Raw genomic sequence first — 22,019 nt, 5'->3', positions numbered from 1 at the left:
CCCAGAGTGGAAAAATCCTAAAACGCCGGATAGACCGGAGTCGTGTGGACGGTGAAAACTGATTTTTTTTCAGAAATGATGACGTAGAAGCCCCGCCTCTTTAACCATTAACCTCAGCTGCCGTCGCTAAACGCGTCATAACCGTGGACATATAAAGAATAAAACTTTAACAAGTCCATTGTTCTTGTATTTTTCCTAACTTTATAATGTCTATGATCATAACAACAACAACAATGGCGAACTACAGGCTTGTACTACCTTTATACATACACATAAACACTCTTTATATGTCTATGCCTTTATACGCATGCGCCATGGCTCCTCTTCCGGTTTTAGTGTATTGGTGTGGCGGCGTCACAGCGCCACACGCAGGCCTGGCATATGTACTACAGCGTTTTGGGTCGTAGATATTTCTGGAAACGACCCGTGTTTACGGAGACTTTTGAGTGAGGCTGCGTGCTCGTGTGAACGGGCCCTTAGTCAACACAGCACAACAGGGTCACATTCAAACACTGAAGGCTGCAACACGGGCTTCAGTGTTCAGACTTCCACATGTAGCCCAGGGAAGCAAAGGACTGAATCATCAAACTCCCACATGGCGGCAAATCAGTGCCTCTCCTCAGCTACAGCCATATGTAGGACGTTCAGCTGCAAACGTCCAAAGCGAGACTCAGAAAGACCTTCAGAAAGACTGGAGAATATAGAAAGAAAACATTACAGGACATACTGGCTTCTTGGCAGCGTAGAGTTTTTTTTTTTTTAGAAATTAGATTTTAAAAAAGGAGAACGATATCCGCCAGTACTGGCTGTATTTTGAAAGTCAGCACCGGAAACGTAAGGCGCCGTTATTTCTGGGTTGACGTCAGAAGCCGGCTGCAGGTTACTGATCGCTGCGCGCACTCTGCTCAGTGGAGGCGCCCCGCGCGGATGCAGGTCATCACCGCCCAGACCTTCCCTGCACTCCGGCATCCATGGACTTTAAAGATGAATTAGAGCCTTTTACCGGGAGGAAACACTCTGCAGCGGGGTTTAAATGAAGAGTCTTGACCCGGGTTTCTGCTGTTAGGGGCAGCTTCTGTCGCCCTGAGGACTGAACATGAAAAGTTTGTTGCTTGCCACCTTGTGTCTCTGGACATGTCCGCTCGTGGTGAGTCGTTCTTCCTCCCAGTTTTCTAAAATGTTGTGGTGAATGCATGACTCATTTGAAATGTGATGCTGACGGTTGTGTTTTCTTGCATAAACTTTTGAAGAATCCAGAGAAAAGAACCAGTTTAAAGATAAATGAACTGTATGTTGCAGAGTTGTGAGGAATGTGGATTTATCTGTATTCAGCTGTGATGAATAACCTTAGACATAAAACGAACCGATTCATTATCACCCTCATCTAATCAATGCTTTCTTTCTTAGAAATGTCCAGAATGTGTATAAAAATAGAAGTATTTGCCGTTTTTTACCCTCCAGACTTGGATTCAGTGTAACTATATGTTAAACTGCGTGTTTGTTGACCATTTGATGGGCTTTGCTTTTCATTTCATTGACCTTGTGTTGAATGTACACCTCTGTGCTGCTGTATTTGTTTTCAGTTTTAATCGCTGGAACTGAAGGATATAGAGAGCATTTAGTCTTGGATTGAATTCAGTCGCTTCATTAGATTGATCAAATTGTTTAGCTGAATGTTTTCTATAAATTATTGGAATTTAATTCTGTATTGATTGAAGCATAATGTGGTTTTTTTTGTTCCTAAAGACATTCCCACCTGAAACTTGGGACTTTTAAAGTCAATTAAACATGAAACAATAGGCCAAGTTGATTTGGTAAGTTGTCCGTTTTTAAGGGAAATTACAAAAATGTGTGGGTTTGCTGCTTTTTTGTCACTTATAGTGACATAAACAATCAAATCTATCTGTATTTAAGCACAATTAAAAAATATAGATCTGAACTTTAATCTTCAATGTGGATTATTTTTGCTTTTAATTGAGTTTTTCAGAGATTTTATCAGCAAAATGATTAGCTGATGACTCAAAGAGTGGCACTTTAATCAGTTCTGAAAATAATCATTAGTGGCAGCTCCAAGCCTTCTAACTGCTAAAGTTGACTCATCTCCATGTTCATTAATTAAGATAATTTGAGGAAATAACCTTTCAGTGTTTTTCCGAGGCATCCTCCAGCTATTATCCCACCCCCCCACCCTCCCTCACACATTATCTGTGTTGATCCACCTCTCAGGACAAACGGTGGAGGAGCTCTCTGTCTCTTCCCATCAGCGCTGTGCCACTGAAAGCAGACGGGGCTGTGAAAATGTTCACATCACCCACAAACAAATGCGCGTTTAATCGTGTGAACGACCAACGCAGCCTCCTCAGACGCCTTCCGCTGCAGAATAGACTCTCCAGCAGCTTATCCTCCCAGTTGTCTGCTGATTATTCAGCGTCTCTCTTGCTCGAGGGCACGTCAGTCAGATGTAAAGACGCATTTATCAATCTGGATTTACTTTGGCTCCGGCTTCTGCAGTTTTCTGTGTATATTTTAAAGTCAAAACTTCCTTTAATCCTTTATCCACGTCGGTAATCCCATCCAGGGTCAGTGAAGTTTGATCTAAATGTTTTCATTCTCTAAATGTACCCGAGCAGGGATCAAAACCAAAAATGAGCAAAACCAATGTGTTGACCTGGCAGCACCCTTGTGCTTTCACAGAGAGTGATATTATTTCTGTGGATGTTCTGGCTGTTTTGCAGTTGGTTCACAGTCAGCTGATTCCTTCTGCTTCTCTGGAGCAGCACACTGTACAGCATGGCAGAATTCTGCACACCCACTACACCTGAAAACCCCCTTTTCCTCTGGTAAAAACACCTCCAACATAATGTAATTCATTTATCAGGCAAAATGCCAAATATTCTCCAGTTGCTGCCTCTCAAATGTCAGGATTTGTTGTGTTTTCTTCCCTTTTTTAAACAGGAGTGTAAATCAGAGCAGATTAAAGAAATGAGAAAATATCACGTCAGGCTCTGTGGAAATATGAGAGTGGGCGGGGTGTGCGTTCCTCTGAGACTTCTGCATGAACACCCAAGAATGTCCCGAGAAACAGGAACAGACTTTCTTGGCTTCAAGGTTGCACATTTATTGGTAAATGTTCAGACTGGGGCTCGTGTTCTCTGCCGCCGTGCAGCAAAGAGGGAAAAAAAAGCTTTGAATGGGGCGAAAGGACAGCAAATAAAGGGGTGTTTATGGAGAGCAGAAATATTCTGGAGCCCAGAAATCAGCACATCCGGGACGTCAGATGAGGCTCCGCTGCTGTCTACAACAGAGACCAATCAATATCCCATGCAGCTGCACGTGTCTGCAGTATCGATTCTCTCACTTCAGGTTAACTGTAATGGCGTGGACATTTATCTGAGATGAACTTGGGAGCTGGTTATGTTCCAGAGTTTCTGGTTTACATTAGAAGTAATGGGGTGTTTTTCACTGTAATCTCTCTGTTCTTGTCACCTGTTGTGCTGTTCATTCTGACTCTCTCTGCTTTCCAGTATCTGGTTGGTTAAATGACCTGCTTTTAAATTGGGTTTTAGGATCATCTCACTAATGCACCAGAATCAGGTCTTTGGTTGCTTTTTTCAGCGCCGCAGAAGGGGTCTGAAAAGTCAGCCGTCTGCTGGTTTAGGGTCAGCTGTGGGGTTTCCATCCACCTGCAAAGCAAATCTGAGTGGATCATTTGAAAAGCTGCTGAAAAGAAACGTGAATCGGACACATTTCCGTGAACTGGTTTGTTGGGAATGAACCAGCTGCCAGTGGATGCAGTTCAGTAGAACAGAAGGACATCCACAGTAAAAAGGTAGAAAAAAGCCATTTCTGGGAAGCTGCTGACCAGCCGCTGAGCACATTATTGTTTGTCGGCTCAGGCGAGGAACAGCTGGCGACTCGCTTCCCCGAAAAGTTTCCATTTAGCTTTTATCATCTTCAAAATGGGAATGAAAAACAATAGAAAGGACAGCAAACCTGTGTGTTAGAGGGGCAGAATCCAGCTCTTCATCTGTACATTTTACCTATTTGAATTTACAGCATTTGCAGCTGTTCTAAGTCTTGAAGCGGATGTAAAAACACGGATGAAACGGACGTCTGCAGCTCATAAAAACAAGCTCCCAGCTCTGGAACTGCCACAGACTTGCAGTTAACACACACATGTGCCACAGGTGGAGGTTTCCCAGGTAAAAGACATTAAGACTGTGCTGCTTCACCTTTTCCTGCAGCCTCGGAGCACCGGAGGACAGCGGGACTCAGGTGTGAGCCGCCTCCACACCACACTGGTATATTAAGCTCATCTGTCTGCACATGAGCTGCAGGACGTGTGGCTCAGTTTCCACAAATTACGTTAGATTGTGATGAAAGCAGACCAGCTCAAACTGTCGATATTCTCCCTCCAGGTGTTGACTTTTATTTCACATCATTTGAGATGGACGCCTTGGTTCAGCTGAAGCTGATGCTGTTTTGACTGACTTGTTTTTGGTCTCCATTATGCAGGTTCTTTAATGTTGGTTTCATGGTTCGTGCATAAATATTTAATTCCTACCAACCAATTTGCACCGTTCCTCTACAACTTTTTGGGTGGAAATTTCGTCAATAATGTGAAGGAAGAAGCTCAAGGGATCGGCTGAAAGTTTTTGATAGTTCTGTTAAAGTGAAGATGAGCCTGGAAAGCTCTTCAGATCAGCTGGCAACAAACTTATCACGGCTTTAAAATTTAACCTGACCCTTTTCGGCCCCTCCTGGTCATGAAGCTTTCTCCAGAAAACCTGGAAAACACTTACCCTGTTCATTGATTCTATAATTGGATTCTTTCCCACTTAACGATTCCTCGTGTCTTAAAATGACTTGAGTGCAACTAAACTTTTGCCTCATTTAGTATTCAGTGTGTGTGAATATGCAAATTATTCTCAACACTCATCTCCAACTATGAATAAAAGATTTTTTTGAACAGGCGAGGCAAAAACAGGATGCAATTTGTAAATGAGAAGGTTCCAGAGCTCACAGAGAGCTGTTTGAGTGGATTTGCACGTCTTTCTTGGTCATTTCTGCTTCCTCTCCACACAAGCTCTGGATTTCCAGCTTCATCTGTGATGTGGAGAGGTGCAGACGCAGCGTGAAGATGAGCAGTTTCAGAGAGATCATCATGTGAGAAACAAAGCAGTGCGACTCCTACGCTGAGGTGAAGGGAAACCTGCACACAGACGCCATGGGCCTCCCACTTCACTGCGTTAGAATGAGTTAGAATTACGCTAACGTTACATCAAACCTGCGTCCAATCACCAGCTCTACAAAGTTAGCTCCTTTCCACCAGCTGAAGGGACTGTTTGCCAGCCTTCCAGGTCAAGGTCAACACCTCAGTGCTTAAATCAACTGGAGTTTTTCCTCTGTTTGGGGTTTGTTCTTTTTTTACAGTTCAAACATACAAAAACAACCAAATAAAACCCTTTGTCCCCCTGAAGGATACAGAAGTCATAATAGATTAAACTGTAGTTTACTGTGAGTACACGATAAAGCAAAACTCATTTATTTTTGCTTCTAAGCGGCCAGACTGGGAATCTGGTGAGCAACAGTTCTCCAGGGTTTCTGGCTTTTCTTTGGACAGTCCAGTCCTGGGATTTATTGTTATTTTGTTTTAGCCATTTAATTCTGAGCTATGAGTCATTCAAGCATAGAAAAAGGCTCCTAATTCAAACGAATAACCAGTGTCGTGTCTGCACTTAACAGACGACTTCGCTGTTAGGAGGGTTTCCTGGGCAGCCGTTCTGTTGTCATCGGGGCCAAGAGTCACAGTGGAGGAGGCTGGAAGCAAGAGTCTTTAGTGGAGAATATTCTTTGATATTCTGTGTACACGGGGTCATACAGTTCACATGCATCAGAGGTAAGACCTGGAACAAAGAAAGCAGGTCCTATTTATAACCTAAGGTAAGGCAGGACAACACGTCTGTCTGTAGGTGGTTTCTGTAAGGAAAGTCCAGACATATATATATATATATATATATATATATATATATATCACAAGATCGACCCCTCCAAGGTCAGGCAGCATCAATCAGGTCTTCTTCCAAAACGTACTGTCATTAGCAAAGAACCAGTTTGAAATAGTAACTTTCAGGGTTTAATTTGTTCCCATTTCTTTAGTTGCATCTATGAAAAACAGCAAAGAAAACACAGTTTGACAGACAGAAAATAGGATTTCTGCAGCAACAAGGTGATTCCCAAAGAGCTATTAGCTGAAAACTTTGCATATCTCAGCATGGTGTGCAGTGTGTCCTTAAAACATTTGAGGAAACTGGACAAGTGGAGGACAAAAGAAGAAGAGTCAGGCCTAAAAAACTATCTACAGCAGATGAACAGGATCTGAAAGTGATGTCCTTAGGAAAGAGGAAAAAATCCAGCTGTGACCTGACAGGACCTGAGAGATGCATCTGGACCTTCAGCTGATCCATCTACTGTTGGCCCAAGCCTCATCAGAAATGGTCTCCATGGAAGGGTGGCTGTCAAGAAGCCGTTCTTAAGGAAGGGAAACAGGGAGAAAAGGCTGAGCTGTGCCAAATGACACAAGAAGTGGACTGAAAATCAGTGGCAACAGGTCTTATGGAGGGATGAATCCTCCCCAGAGCCCGGACCTCAACATTATTGAAGCAGTGTGGGATCATCTGACAGAGAACGGAACAAAAGGCAGCCCACATCCAAAGAAGAGCTTTGGGATGTCCTTCAAGAAGCCTGGAGAACTATTCCTGAAGACTCCTTAAAGAAATGACAGAAAGCTGGTCTCAGAGGGTTCAGGCTGAGTTGGAGAATAAAGGAGCTCAGACCAGATATTCACTTTAAAGCTGCTGAGAACTGATAAAAAACTCTGAAAATAATGGGTGGCTTTTTCAACAGTACTGCACAATATATTTAACGTACTTAAATTAAAATAAAGCTATTCTTAATTCGGTGAAGCACAGCTTCCACTGGTTGAAGGATATGAAGTGTGAGCCACCAAATTAGATTCAGCAGGAAACTTTCTCAGCTTAACTGATGTTGACTGTTGCAAAAACAGCATAACCTGATGAATAATTTAGTGTGTTGTATCACCGTCACAATGCAAAAGGATTAGGTGCGTCTGAGCTTGACAGCTCATTCTGCATTCTTATTCTTAGACTGTCATATTTACTTCTTTAGAAGTGTGGGCTCAGTCAGAATACAGGAGTTTGCAGGGGGAAAAGTTCTTTGCGGTCCTGAAGGGTTATTTGAATAAAAAGGTAGTCAATTTGCTGCACCGCATCCAGATCTAAGACGCAGATTTTATCAGGAGAAAATCCATAGAGGAAAACACCAAAGCCTTCACTTTCACAGGATCCCTTAATTCAAATGAGCCCATTCAAAGCTGAGGTGGAGTTTCAGCGCAGCAGCTGCTGCACGTCCGAGCTGCTTTAATGGGTTGAGAGAGTGATGTGCGGGATGGGAAGCTGTCTCCGCCGGCCTGGGTTCACTTCAACAGAACCAGCCTTTTTAACCATGCGGGTGCACAAGGAAGAGAAATCTCTGCTGCGCAAAATGTAGAATTAAAATTCAACAGACCCGCTCACAGATAAAGTGGAACAAAGCACTCAGCCTAAACAATCCCGTCAGCTCCGTCAGAACATTCCGACCCGGTCCTGACAGCCAAATTTACCGAGTGGCTGCGATCAACATGACACCCCCCCCCCCCTCCGATGACTAACAGGAACCTTCCCAGCAGCCGTGACAGCCAGTCTGCTTCAATGTCAGCTCACATTTACTGTTTAATGAGCGCTTGGAAATCTTTGGGAGGTGATAAAAACGAGGTGAACACCGAATGAAGCTGAGAGAATGTCATTGATTTGGAAAGTAATGGGACAGGAAGGCAAAAAAAAAAAATCGATGGCATCCCAGAGTGAGAGTGAGGAGGAAACAGGCTCTGACTAACCTGCGTTTTCTGCCTTGTACTTTTCAGACTTCCAGCTGCGCTCTCACTCGGTTCTAAGAGGATGTAAAATCTATATGCGTGTCTCCTGAGAGTCGGGATGAAATGATGCCGTTCTGTCACGAGGAGAAAGGGAACAATCGCATTTCCTCGTTGGCCTTTGAAAAAGTTCCCTGTTGAGTCATGAAGATAAACCTCAAAACTCGGTGTTTGAGAGTTTGTTGACAATAATCAGCTGTCGCGTCTCTTTTTGGGTTGAGTTTGAGGCTGTCGGCTTGCTCTATTGCTGCAGCATCATACTTCTTTTACCTTTTTATCCCCACAAAGAACGATTATCGATCGCGCAGAAACCACAAAGAGTCGTTCTTTTTGCCACTCAGCGCACAACTGGTCAATCGATATGCTGTCACAGCTGTATTTAAGCTCCCGTAGTTCAGATTAGAAATGGGATATTTATTGTCTGTGGACGTTGTTTAGTTGATGTTTTTTTTCTTTATTCGTGGAGCATTCTGCAAATAAATGAACATTTCTCAATAGGATGTCCTAAAAATAACACGGAGCAGAATAATGTTCTTACCAGGGAGAAAATAATCTCACCCGCTCTGTCCTCCTTTCAGAGCCCATTTCAGACATGCATTACTTTCCGTTAATCTGGTGGTGACTGAACACGAAATGGAAATATGACTAGATTGGACCAAGTTGCATATGCATAAGACTTAAACGCAGCGTAAGCAGTTAACAGAAAGTCATGCACAGCAGCGGCGGGTTAATTTCACATAAGATCAGCTGTTCAGAGGAATGAAATGATCATGATGTACAAAAAAACTCCCTCTAAACTGTCTACTTCCTTTGTTTTATTCATGATATTTATCTGCAGCATTATAAGAATTATAAAGGCACATATATATGTTATATATATGTACTGTCCAATCCCACACGTGGTTAATATTGTGCCCTCGCTTTTACTGAGGAACATTACGCCATTATGATTACTATCAGCTGCTGGTCTGACCACACATGCGTCATAGTGCATGAGAGCCTCTGCTGTGCAGTACGGAGCGAACACATTAGTTCTGCTGGCATCAAGCACTTTTTATGCATGTTTAGGAGGTTTTTAATTCGAAAAGTTTGGTGTGAATTCAGAGAGATGAGAGTACTTGGCGTGGCGTCGGTGTTGCTCACATCCACGTCCTTTGAAAAACGATTAAAAGGCGAACACAGATACAGACTAAGAGGTAACAAACTCTTGGAAATATATCTCTCTGATATGGACACGGTGATTAGCTTAGACTTGACATGTTTTTATTCATTTGCTTTATGTAGCCTTGCTTCTGGAACCATCTACACAAGCACGCAATGGAAATGATCATTTTTCTATGAAAGGATAGTTTAAAAGATGCTTCAAATTTGCACAGCAATTGGAAAGAAACACAGTGATTTCGTCTAGTTTTATGAAGATGTTTTGAGGTCATAGGTCAAAAAGTGCTCTCTGCATTATGATATTTTCCACCAAAGTGGTTCCAGTGCTGGTTTGGAGCCGGTGTCCAACTTCTTTCTCCCGCCTCAGCACCGACTCCAGAGCAGAGAGCAGCACCAACTCTTTGCTCCACAGCAAAGAAGCACTTCTGTTAAAGGGTGGGTTAAAGGGAGGTTATGGAGACCAATCAAAGTGTCACCCCATTAAAAAGTTAAGAAGCAGTCTGCTTAATTCAGGAAGGAACATGAAGTCAAAGCAGGAAAGATGGCCGAAGTGCATCATGCAATCACAGTGGCTGTAAACTGAAATTCAGCAGCTGCTGGTTATATATCTTTCTTTAAAGATCCTATTTAAAGTTTGAATCCTATTCGTTGTGATCTTCCAAAACACAGTCAGCAGTCACCGCTGTTATTAGAGCTCTCGCAAACACAGACTGCTGTTTAACGCAGCATTTATTCACCAGACTAATCAGGTTGAAAGCAAAGTGAGACCAACACAGTGGAGATTAACTGTCTCCCTGAACTGTGGTAGATGGGTTCTCCCGGCTCCAACACCAGCACTTTATCTGGAAGGAAATGGGTCAGGAGGGGATTTTCCATTCAGTCGACACCGATCTCTTCAAATAGTTTGGCTAATAAGCGTAAACAAACGCGTATTTGATAGCAGTTGAGTTAATTTGTCATGTCGAAATGACTAATCTACCATTATGGAGTCAATTTCCTGCTCTGTCCTATGGAAACAGTCCAAGGCTCTCGGTGCAGTTGTTTAGTCTGCACCAGACTTTGATTTACAGCTTTTAAAGCAGCTAATATGAATCGAACTGAACACTCAGACTCACGCATTTGTTTTAAACCACTGTAACGCGCGTGGGCGTCACCGTGCGACTGCAGGAAGACGACACCGTTAAACACCGGCTGTGGCAGCGTACCAGAAGGTTAGCGTGGACCTGCACTTATGTCAGCTTAGAGCAGGGATGTCAAACTCCGGTGCTGGAGGGCCGCTGTCCTGCAGGTTTTAAACGCTCCCCTGCTTCAACGCACCTGAGCCCCGAAACCAACCCAAAGATTGTTCAATTCTGCACAAACCAGCAAATGATGCACTGATCTGAATCAGGTGTGTTGAAGCATCTAAAACCTGCAGGACAGCGGCCGGGAGTTTGACACCCCTGGCTTAGAGCGTCATTTTGTTTTTCAGATGCTTATATTGTTCTGGATGTAGCCTTTTGCCTCTCCTGACTGTGAATGCAGAGCGCCTACAGCTGGCAGGGCTGATAGAGTTCAGAAGGCGGACGAGAGCAGATTTCTCCGCCTCCAGCAGGATCAACAGCAGGAGGCCTCGGCATCCCTAAATCCTACACCACACCCACCATGTTCTGCATGCAGCGCATCTGGAGAATAATTCCTCCAATAACTTGTTTTCAAATGCTCCTTTTTAATATTACCTTGAACAATGGGGCTTAAAGCATCACACTGAAGGAGTATAAAATCCCATTTTGCGTTGTAGCAGTGATCAAACCTACACACACCTTCTCCAAAACAGAGAAACTCAAAGGAACAGAGTTCCAAACAGACCACAAAAGGTTGTGTCACGCCCATGTTCCTCCAGATAAACATGGGATTTAACCGTTGCTCTGAGGGTTTATCACCTCATCATCTCACCAAAAAGATTAGAAAAGAAGAACATTAACAGTCAGACTTTTAGATCAACATTTTGTCTCCATTACACACGACTAACAAGCTAAAAACCTCACAGAGACCATGTGGTTTTTGCCTCATCAAGATCCAAATACACAACAGATTATCATAATTTCCACGCCTTAGAACAGGAGGGTGAGTAAGCGACTTATAAAGCAGGACTCGACATATTGAAAGCCATAAAACTCCAACTTTTAGCCTTTTACTTCTTCTAAAGATGAAGCCGTTAAGACCTCTTTAAAAATGGTTAAAGCCCCACTAAAAGTGTCTGCTTTGGGCTTTTGGAGCAAAGTTTGCACTAAAACGAGCTTAAAAATGAGCTGAAACATTAGATGAAACTTAAATGATCATAATTTGTGTGTTATGGTTGTGTTTCCTTGGATTTTACATGCCAGGTTTTCTGTATTAGCTTGGTTTAGTATCATATTGGATCTTCCCTTCAGGTCCTGTATTCTTGTTTTAATTCAATTAAATTCAGTTCAGTTTTATTTATATTGTGCCAAATTACAACAGATGTCACAGCTTCACACCACACAATACGATTCAAGCCAATTAGGATCCATTTCATTGTACTACAGTCATTAAAACTGGAGGAATATGAGCTCTCCTGCTACTTCTCATCACAACTCTGGCTGCAGCATTTTGCTGTCCAATAAAGAATTACAGGAGTTCAGCTTGCCCTGTTTTCTGGTCAGCCTTTACACCTGTGTTCAGTTTGCTAATTACCACCATCTGCTCTGTTGCCTCCTCAGTGCAAATACTTGATCCAGTGTAGTTTCTTGTATGTTTTGGGGTTTTATTCCTGGTATTTCCTGCCTTTGCAGGCCCTTTATTTAAGTTTAAAATGAATGCTATTTGAGACCTTCTCCTGCCATTATAACTTAAACACACTTGTTTCTTATTGTAACACTCACTTTACATTTATGTGTTTGTCAGATATAAATTTGCTTTTGAAATACACGTAAACGTATTTCCTTACATGTCACACCATGATAATGCGGTTGCTCTAACTTGATAAGGTCCTATGTGAATATTCTTCAGTTCCTTTTGAGGTTTTGCCCCAGTTTTAACAGAAAAAGTCATTGCACCTGAGAAGAAAAAGCCAGTAACAAGGGTAAAGGGCTTCAACTCGCTGCCTAAAACTAATTTACTGTCAGCTGTTTTGGTCGATGAAGTAATGGGTCAGTCAAAAAAAGGCCAGAGTAACTGAACAGAGGCGTAATGCTTCCTGTTGCAGTGGTGTCAGATGTACTTCAGTCAGTTAAAGGCTCAGCCTCCCATGTTTGTGCACGAGGGCAGTCGTCCTGTGCATGGAAACATATTTAGTGACAGACTCTCTGCAAATGCTTGCTGGGCATTTTATCTGCAGCCACACATAAGCCTGGATGTGGCTCAGTCCATCCGTATTCGTTGTTCAGTCGGTGATGGCCGGCACAGCGTTTACAACTCAGTGGTTTGTTTTCAACTGCAGAATCTCCTGCAAATGATCCTCTTTGTCATGTGGCTGGGACCTTGAAGTCACAGAAATGGCCGACCTGACTGAGTTTCTGGATCAAAAATCCCCTTTTTTAGCAGAGAAATCACCTTACAGCATGCATTTAAAGAGAGAGAACTGGTTATATCAGAGCTGGAGACCATTTCTTCATTAAAAACGGGGTAAAAAAGGATGAAACGGGGGACTTTTACTGGTGAAGATGTTTGTACTCTTCTATTCTCTGATTCCAATCTGTTTATCTCAGTTGTAACTTTCCTGTGATTGAAGTTTACAGATCGTTCATTCAATTTCCTCCCAAATATATATTAAAGGTGGTTGCCCTCCAGTTAATTCCCTCTGGCTTGGCAGGTTATATAACATGCTGACGTGGAACAAAGGCAGGCACGATGGTGACCTGAGGGGTGAATGGACAGACATATAGCAACATACTGTATTATTGAATGATTATTGGTTTAGACTTCTCCAGTTATTGATGTCTGACACGAGAACTTTTTTATTCCATTATCTTTAACTTGATTGGTGTTTTTTTCGGGTTCGACTGGCACTTGATTACTGTTGAGCTTTTGGAAATCTCAGATTCGGCTGATATGCTTTTGCTGAGCACAGTCACATAAAGTTACAGTAACACAAGACGCTGGATCGATATGTGTATATATATGTGTCGATATGTCTTCACATTTTGGAAAAAGTGATTATAATTATCAGAGTATCCACAGAAGTCGTAACTTTATGAACAAATCACCACATATATCTAAACTAGACCTAAGTTTTGGAAGAGTGTGCTGTTTTTTTTGGTCTTATTGTTGAAAGTTTAGACCACAGATTATAAAAAGACTGTTTGCTGATATTATTACAATAAGATGAGGCTGAGCACAATACCATAGAAGGACTGAATATAATGGCGGTTTTTCCTGCCATTTGCACCTTGCGTCTCTCAGATTCTGGTTTAAATTCTGGCTTATTGCGCTGATAGACTCTGTGCAGATCCGTAAATTCAGTGATTAATTCTCATTTCTCATTCTCTCTCATTTCATTCTCATTAATTTCTCATTACCCAAGACAACCTAATCATTCAGTAATTCTAATGTAGCCTTACATGATAAACAGTGAAAAAGACTGGGCCATATAGCCTAATTTGTGAATACTAAAAACATGGCTTCCATGTATGAATGCCGTTTGAGGTCATTACCGTAACAGCTTTTCATTACCGTAACACTTGCTGTATATGTAAATATTTGGATGGGAATGAGTGATACCTTCAAATTTTATTTTTGTACAGGAACTATTTGTCAAGTCTTTTCAGAATACTGAATTGACATTTTTTAATAATTTGGGAAATTTATTTCTTTAAAGATTTAGTGTAATTTTTTTAAAATTTTGTTACGGTAATGAACATAATAACTAAAATTACTGTATCAATAAAAACATTTCTAAATGTTTACACTATGTGACCATTCTGAACTATTAATGGAACGTGTATGAAAAAAATAAAAGGTCTACCTTTCATACATATTCAGTTATCATCAGTTGAAAATGTGTGACGCTAATGAATTTATTTGGTCAACGACTCAATAAAACATTCCGAAAATGTATTAAAGAACGTGTATTGATCACTAATTTTAATTGAGACCCTGCTTAATACTAATAAGAGAAAAAAATAGCTAAATTGACCTAAATTTGTTTTTGCAAAAGCCATGTTAAAGGGGCAATTCTAGTGTTTTTAAACCTGGATCATATATCATATTTCCACACGGAGAAATGATTTGTAATTATTGCATTTTGTTCTGAAATATTTGTCATTATGAACATTATGACCTGTAAATATTAAACGGATGTGTTTGTTTTGTTTTGAGAAAAAAGTTGTAATAGTCCTTTTTACCTTCAACTTCACTTTCATGACAGTTTTTTAACGATTTGGAAACCGAGGACACCAATTGTTGCAGTTTTTCGGAGGAATCTGTGTCCATTCTTGTCGAAGACAAGATTCCAGCTGCTCAGCAGTGTGTGGTTGTTGTTGTCGTCCTATTCTCCTCCTCCTCTTGATGCTCGGTAGGAGGCAGGCTGGTGAAAAACACACTCCCCGTGTCTATGAAGCCACGCCGGAGGAAGTCATGCAGACTGATGGCTGGCATCCTGCATGGGAAAAGACGTCACTTTAGCTGATGGTCTCATATCCATCCATCCATTCGTTTTCTATACCTGCTTGATCCAATTTATGGTCACTAGGGGGGCGGGGCTTTAGCTTATCCCAGCTGTGATTGGTTGAGAGTGGGATGCACCCTGGTCAGTGTGTTTATGGTCACTAGGGGGGCGGGGCTTTAGCTTATCCCAGCTGTGATTGGTTGAGAGTGGGATGCACCCTGGTCAGTGTGTTTATGGTCACTAGGGGGGCGGGGCTTTAGCTTATCATACCCTGATCAGGTCGCCAGTCAACACAGGGCCACACAGAGACAAACAACCATGCACGTGCACAGTCACGGACAATTTAGAGTCACCAGCTAACCTAACATGCATGTTTTTGGACGGTGGGAGGAAACCGGAGAACTCGTAGAGAACCCACGCAGAACTCCACACAGAAAGGCCCCGGCTGGGAATCGAACCTGGAACCCTCTCGCTGTGACCGTTACGTCATCGGTGCCATGGACACTTATGCTTACAAACGCTGGCTTTTACACTTTCACTGATTAAAAAGCTGGATGGTCTTTCTCTTTTGGCACGTAGACCCATTTAGGTCTTAGTTGTTTCCCTAAAAAACAGCTAAAAGGTGGACTGAGATTTCCCCAGAGCCCTCGAATCCTTTCACTGCAGATGTTGAAAGACCAAAGTTCCTTTTTTCTTCACCGATCCATGGTTCTCTGATGACCAAAGTGTGCTCGGGCCTCGAGTTTCCATCAGAAGAGCTGTTTTCAGTATAAACACCTGCTCGTTCGCACACTCCACTGCAGGAGATTCTCCACATGAGATGCTATCTGAAAACTGGAAGCACTCCCGGGTAATTACCTGCTTTATTCACACATGGGCTCATTTTTTGGACTTGCTGGGGAGCTCAGTGGGTAAAATAAGCTCTCATTGAGTGCAAGTAAAACTGTATTCCTGCTACTTTGTGGAGAAGGATTCGTGCTGCAGCAGGACAGTGAGCCTGAATGCACAATGGGAGAAGAAACCCTTTCAGCTGGATGAAAGAAAATCTAAACTTTCTTTTTCAAACTCTGGTTGCTATTTGGTGTTTGTCCAGACGGTAGAATATCAGAAAATTGAAATTTTGCAGTGCACTGACATACATTACCCTGAATTCAGTGAGCAACCCTGCTGCAGATGGTGAACTCGGGGTGGAGCCGTGCTTCAGGGCTCAGTCAGGGGTCATTTCTGTGCACTTTTGTTTATTTATATCTTCTAGATTTGGGGCAGCCGTGGCCTCAAGGTTAGAATAGTGGGACTGCGACCCGAATGTCCAGCTGGAGAGATGAACGAGCTCTAGACTCCCCCCCCCCCCGCCGCTGCCATCCCTGCAGAGCGCCTCTGAGCAAGGCACCGGACCCTGAGCAGACCCTCAGAACTGCTCAGTAAAGAAATACGATTTTACAAACAACTGAGCCAGAAGTTGAGGCTTTTCTTGACATGTGGCACACTGTAGAATTAAATTCTCACAGGGTAGCTTTACATTTGTCTGAGCTTCCACCCGCAGTGTGATTACTGAGATAAAAGAAACCTGGAAAGCTGATTTTACACTATCTGAGTGATCTGACGTGCCGTACGAGCGCCGTCTGCTAACAGGCTCCACTCCTCTCCAACAGTGAATGCAGTTTTATATCAAAGCTTCGCTCTGATAGTCTGGTGCACAGCTGCCTGTTTGCTGATGTTTGACACCACATTCACACTTTGGGCGGTTTGGTAACACTTCAGCGTGAAGAATATCATTTATGTCCCTAATCGGCAACGTGACAAGGATTATTTTCCATTCTCAACAAACAGGATTAAATATTCTTAGTTTCGTGAAAGAAGCAGATGAGCCAAAACATTATGACCACTCACACGAGTGAAACATTTTGATTGCCTCGTGGCAACAGCACAAATTGAATTTTAACCACATTTAAAGAATCCCTTTACTGCCTGTTCTCCAGTCCAGACCTTTGAATCTCTGCCTTTCACCTGGCTGACAGATTTGTCTGGAGGTGGGACATGAAACCAGTTTCCCAGTGGAAAACTTCAGTCCATTAAGCACTGCTCATCAGCACTCAGCTTGTATTTTCCAAAACCGGCTCAGTGATGCCCATCTTTCCGGCCCAGTACGTATTTCCAACATTTGTTTGACACAGGAGCTGTTGAAGGTGTCTGGGTAACCGTCCGTAGCTGTGACAAATAATTTGCTTCTGCATATAAACCTGCCGTCTGCTGGGAACAAAGACCTCAAGAAGTCTCTGGCTTCAGAGAGGAGAAGCAGATGAAAAGGGGAGTGAAAGAAGATGAGAGAGGGGTGAGATGCATGAGAGGGCAGTGTTGGCAGAAGCCCCTAAAAGCAACATCTGACATGAACAGATGGAGTCAAAGTGAGACACAAACTATGACACATCCAAGTTGTGTCTTCATCCAGCCATGAAATGATTTTTTCTGCACATTCACATTTAAGTAAGCGGCAGGGTTTGTCTGGTGTGTATCCAGTTTATTTCGTTTTCACATGAGCTGAACTGTCACCGGCAGCTCGACGCTCTGCAGTCTCTGAATGTGAATGTGGACGAGGATAAAGAGCCATCGTGCCTGAATCCTCAGCAATCAGATGACAGAATGGGCCGCCCACATGTTTGATTGACAGGTGACCTCATCACAGCCATCAGCGCCACAGTGTTGGCTGATGTCAAGGTCCCACCCAGGAGTAATAAAGACAATAAAGGTGATTAAAGGCATCCTGAACAGTTGCTTTGTTCTTCTTTTCTGGTTTCAAACAATGAAATATACCTGTTTATACTCCAGAGCACCATCTAACAAACATATATGGTTCCGTTACACACCCGACACAAGATATTAAACAGCCAAATCACTTTTTATTTGATAAGTTTTTTCCCCTAATCATTCCTAATCCTCTTCCCCGAAGTCATGTTGCCCTTTCAACCTCACTGGGATGAAAGAGAGAGCTTGACTCAACTTTACGGCTTCTGTCAACATAATCAGGATATAGATATATTTGCTAAAAATACAGAGACTGGTTCGAGTTTAATGGAGTCCTTGATATCTCTTCAGGGATATTTTTCAAAGAATCTGGTTGTAAACTTAGACCATAATTACATGATAATAAGAGTACAGTTAATTTTTCTGTTAGAATATTAGAAAACCTTGAAAAAAAGTTATACTTTGCGTCATAAATGCAATAAAACTGTGACATCTGCTGCTCGTATTGTAGACTGTTGATGAGCACATACTTTTGATCTATTTTAACTTTTAGTATCTTAAAATTAGGGCTAACCCAGGGCGGCACAGTCCTGTATGTCCCTGTTTGTGTAGTTCCCATCAGGATACGTCACATAGTGGGAAATGTGATGCAAAAATCCAACAGAAGTTTTGTTCTGCCTCTTTTGTTTCGTGCTTTTTCGAACACGAGAAGCATTAAAGCTTCTTAGTGAGAAGTGTTTGTTGCCTGCGGCTAAAGGACCGATCGGGGAGTTGTTGTGATTCGGGTCTGACACAGTCTGGTTCAGCTGGTGCAGAAAGTCAACAGATTAAAAAAGATTCAATCCCTGCAGTTATTCTCATTAAGAATTCATCATTATGTTTTGTCATTTGCAGCCTAATGAACAGTTTCACCTGTCAGTTAAACTCAGAGCTTTTATCCCCTTTTTCTTTTGCCTTTTCTGTGCTTTTATGTCCATGTTTTTTATGGTAAACTGATGCAGAAGAATGGTTGTTATTCAGCTATTTGTGTGGTTGTTTACAGCTAGAACTTGGGTAAAATATGATGGTTTAGGACTTGAAATTTGTCAAAGCTGGTCGAAACAATCGTCCTTGTGGCTCATCCCACAATTGTCTTCTTTTCTATGAGTAGTTTTGTCTTCTGCCATTTCTTTCCTCTCCCAGTTTTTGCAGTAAGCTGTGGTGTTGGTTTTTAATCATCTTGCCTGATTAATTTCACCACATTTTACATCTGCATGCAGTTTGAGTTGCTTAAAACTTGCTTTATTTGATTTGACAGGAGGTCGTTGATGATATCTGAGCACGTTCCTGTTGAATCTTATTCCCAGTCTGTTATTCCCATTGTAGATAAATAGCTTCTGATGTTTGATGCATGAAATGAAGATTAAGTTACCACTTTGTGCATAGTTGTGTGTATTTCCTTGTGGGAACTGTCTGGTTGACAGCCACACTTGCTTCATGCCAGAATATAAGAGCTGCAGCCTGCATATATGTGTGTGAGTTACCATCTTTCTGCTTATTATGACGATAATCATATGATAATTTGAGATATTCTTCATGCATTTCTGATAATTGTGTTTATTCACCTGCATGAAAACAGCTGAATGATAAAGTTTCAGTGATAAATGATGCCCCTTTAATGAGTTTTATTGCTGGAGTTCGATAGCACCAGTGGACATTTATCATCAGCAACCATTTATATCACTTCATTTCATTTTATTTAGTAAGAATCTGTTCCTGTCATGGATTAAGTTCCACAGTGAATATATTTTAATTCTAGTCCAAATGAGCAAGGATGCCCCAGTAGCTGAGAGGAGGCGTGATGGCCTGCTATGACCTTAACTGGGTTATATGGTTAGATATTTAGTAATAGGCTCTGTATCGTTAAGCTTGTGTTTATGTGGTTTTCTGCCAGGGAAATGAACTCTTTTCCAAACTCTGAAAGGCAGCAGAAAGGCAGCTCGACCTGAGATTATATTTTGTGATGTATATTGGAGCAGCCTCTAGTTTATATGCTATTTCATTTGGTGGTGGGAAGACAACCAAGGCATCAACCTCCAATAACATGCATATAAATGCAGTGGAATCGGCATATTCTACCAAAGATACAATCACTAAGCTGTTACTTTGCTTGTGCTTGTGCTTTTTTTCCCTGAAAACAGCCACTGAATTAAAAACCCAACTTAATTTGACCTCCTGAAGTGATAAGATGGGATCCTCTCGGCCTCTCATTTCCTACTGCAGCTCTATCAGGAGTCTGATCAGTTGCAGTTTTCTTTTCAGCAGACTTCTTCCGCCTCTTGGAAATCTTCTTTTTAGCACAATTTCTGCACTAAACATCATATTGTACTGAAAGAAGCTGCAGTCAAGAGATAGTTTTATCAAATCAAGTAACTCCCATTAAATATATATGTTTAAAGTGAATATTTTTAGTATGTTCCCCAGAAGTGTGGCTCTGTTTGGGGTCTGAATGTTAGGTTTGATGCAGCATTCAAGTTGTTGAATAAAAAGTTCTAAAACTGCAGGGGAGCAGTGGATTAACTTTGAATCATGTCATACAGCTCACGAAAAATGATGGTAAATTGCCCTTAAGGCAGAAGCTGCAGGGATGGTAGAGTTTACAACTAAATCATTTATTATAGGAATTAATCCAGCTGAAAATGACTAAACCGGGCTGATGCTTGAAGGTTGTTCCTATCTGGACCAATGAGCTGAGAACACACGAGCATCACTGGATCGGGGTCACAGATTAATATTTTACTTGTGTACACACAGATGAACAAACAGGCTGCACATGTTGCTCATTAGCAGGAAATGTTAAGGACGGCTGCTTATTTGTCCTGTGGTGTTTGGTTTGAACACATTTAAGCTTTAAGCTGATGGAGTTTGTATTCATCCATCATTCCCTGTGTTTTGCTGCAAGAATCATTTGTAAAAAGCAAAAAAAAAATGTGAACAAATAAATTAATTTGCAGGCAACTAAAAGCACGGAATGTTTTAAAGTCAAAGAAATGTGTTTTTACACAAGATCTGTTCACAGTTTTGAGGTCAAACTGAAAATGCTTGAAGTTTGCAGGCCGGCGGACTGTGAGGGTCATGGTAAAAGAAATCTTCTTGCTTCCTTTGGCCATCGTGGATGTTTAGCAGCGTTTATGATGACGATTCTTCTTTCCTTTTCTCGTCTTCCTATTATCATAGAAGCCAGTGGGATTTCTGGTATACACCGATTAGCCAAAACATCTGGAACGCCAGCATATTCCAGGGTAGATTAGTCCAAAATGAGGGCCTGACACTTTGTTTCTGTTCTTTTCATTGATGAAATCCATTATCTTCACCTGCACAAAATGCAGCCAGGCGGGAAAGGAGGAATCTGTGTCCTTTGGTTGTGCAAACTTTGTGCACGTGAGAACTGTAGCTCGGCTGTAGCTCAGGAGGAAGAGCAGTCGCCCACCAATCGGAAGGTCGGTGGTTCGACTTCTGGCTACATGTCCTTGGGCAAGACACTGAACCCCACGTTGCCTCCCAGTGTATCACTGGGGTATGAATGTGTGTATGAATGATTAGAAAAAGCACGTAGTTAAGTATCTTAAGACGTAGTGAAGCGCTTTGAGTGGTCAGTTAGACTAGAAAAGTGCTGTACAAGTCCATTTAACTACATCAACTGTGCAAACTGCTGCAGATTATTAGAGTTTTTGATGCAGTGTAATCCTATCGGCTGTGTCAGGTCATTCTTAAAATGCTGTCACAGCCCCGTAGGTGGAAACCTTCCCTTCTGCACCTTTACCCTACAAACTGTGCTCTCGCATTGCCTCCACTTCAGGTTCATGGCCGCCATCCAACCTGTAACTTCCTGCTGGAGGTGGAGAGAGACCGGGCAGAGTGTGTGAAAAAGCTGAGGGCGGAGGAGGCTGCTGGCAGCAATAAAGGTAACGATCCGGCGCAAACATCATGCTTAGGGACTGCAATCCCCCCCAAAACAACCTGTTACACCCGGCAGAACTGAACCAGACGTTAGGACAGTGTATTTCTCATGATTATTCTACACTGTCCACATCCTTCAGGCACATCTCGACTTTCCTAATTACCTGCAAATGCATCAGCGCATGCTCAGCTGTTGACATGCGGAAGACTTTCCACGAGGTTAGACCTCACTTCTGTAAAGTTTGCTCCCTCAGACAGACAAATCGGGGCTCTGTTATCTCACATTGATTTTCATCCCTGCATAATTCATGGCAAAATAAGTACAGCTTACAGAAAATGTCACATATTCTCTGCTCCCACAGAGGATGTTCGTTCCAGGAACTGAATCAAATAAGACATGCAGCACATGATCAACACAGCAAACCATCACATGTTTAATATTCCCCACAAATTCCTCCACTGACCTCACAACATTTGGTTTTGTTGACTCTCCTTGAAAGGAGTTCCTCTCCAAACGTGCACATTTGAAAGATTATCTAAACTGTTGTTTTTTATATTTAGTAGGTTTATTTGATCGAT

At 42.1% G+C, this 22,019-nt stretch overlaps 1 protein-coding gene across 1 annotated transcript in view; it reads left to right on the top strand.

The window, feature by feature from the left end:
- The first annotated feature begins 958 nt into the window (after positions 1–958).
- Positions 959–22,019, top strand: part of vipr2 (vasoactive intestinal peptide receptor 2) — a 70,385-nt gene continuing 49,324 nt past the window's right edge. The window contains exons 1-2 of the mRNA XM_072363745.1: positions 959–1,147; positions 21,340–21,445. Coding sequence (XP_072219846.1) covers positions 1,097–1,147; positions 21,340–21,445 — 157 coding nt within the window. The 5' untranslated portion in view covers positions 959–1,096. The remainder of the gene's footprint in view (positions 1,148–21,339; positions 21,446–22,019) is intronic.

The sequence above is a fragment of the Leuresthes tenuis genome, unplaced genomic scaffold (genome assembly GCF_036924035.1).
Source record: "Leuresthes tenuis unplaced genomic scaffold, fLeuTen1.0.hap1 SCAF_14, whole genome shotgun sequence".
In the NCBI taxonomy this organism is placed as follows: domain Eukaryota; kingdom Metazoa; phylum Chordata; class Actinopteri; order Atheriniformes; family Atherinopsidae; genus Leuresthes; species Leuresthes tenuis.
The sequence above is the reverse complement of the archived record's forward strand: the minus strand, read 5'-3'. Positions and strand labels throughout refer to the sequence as shown.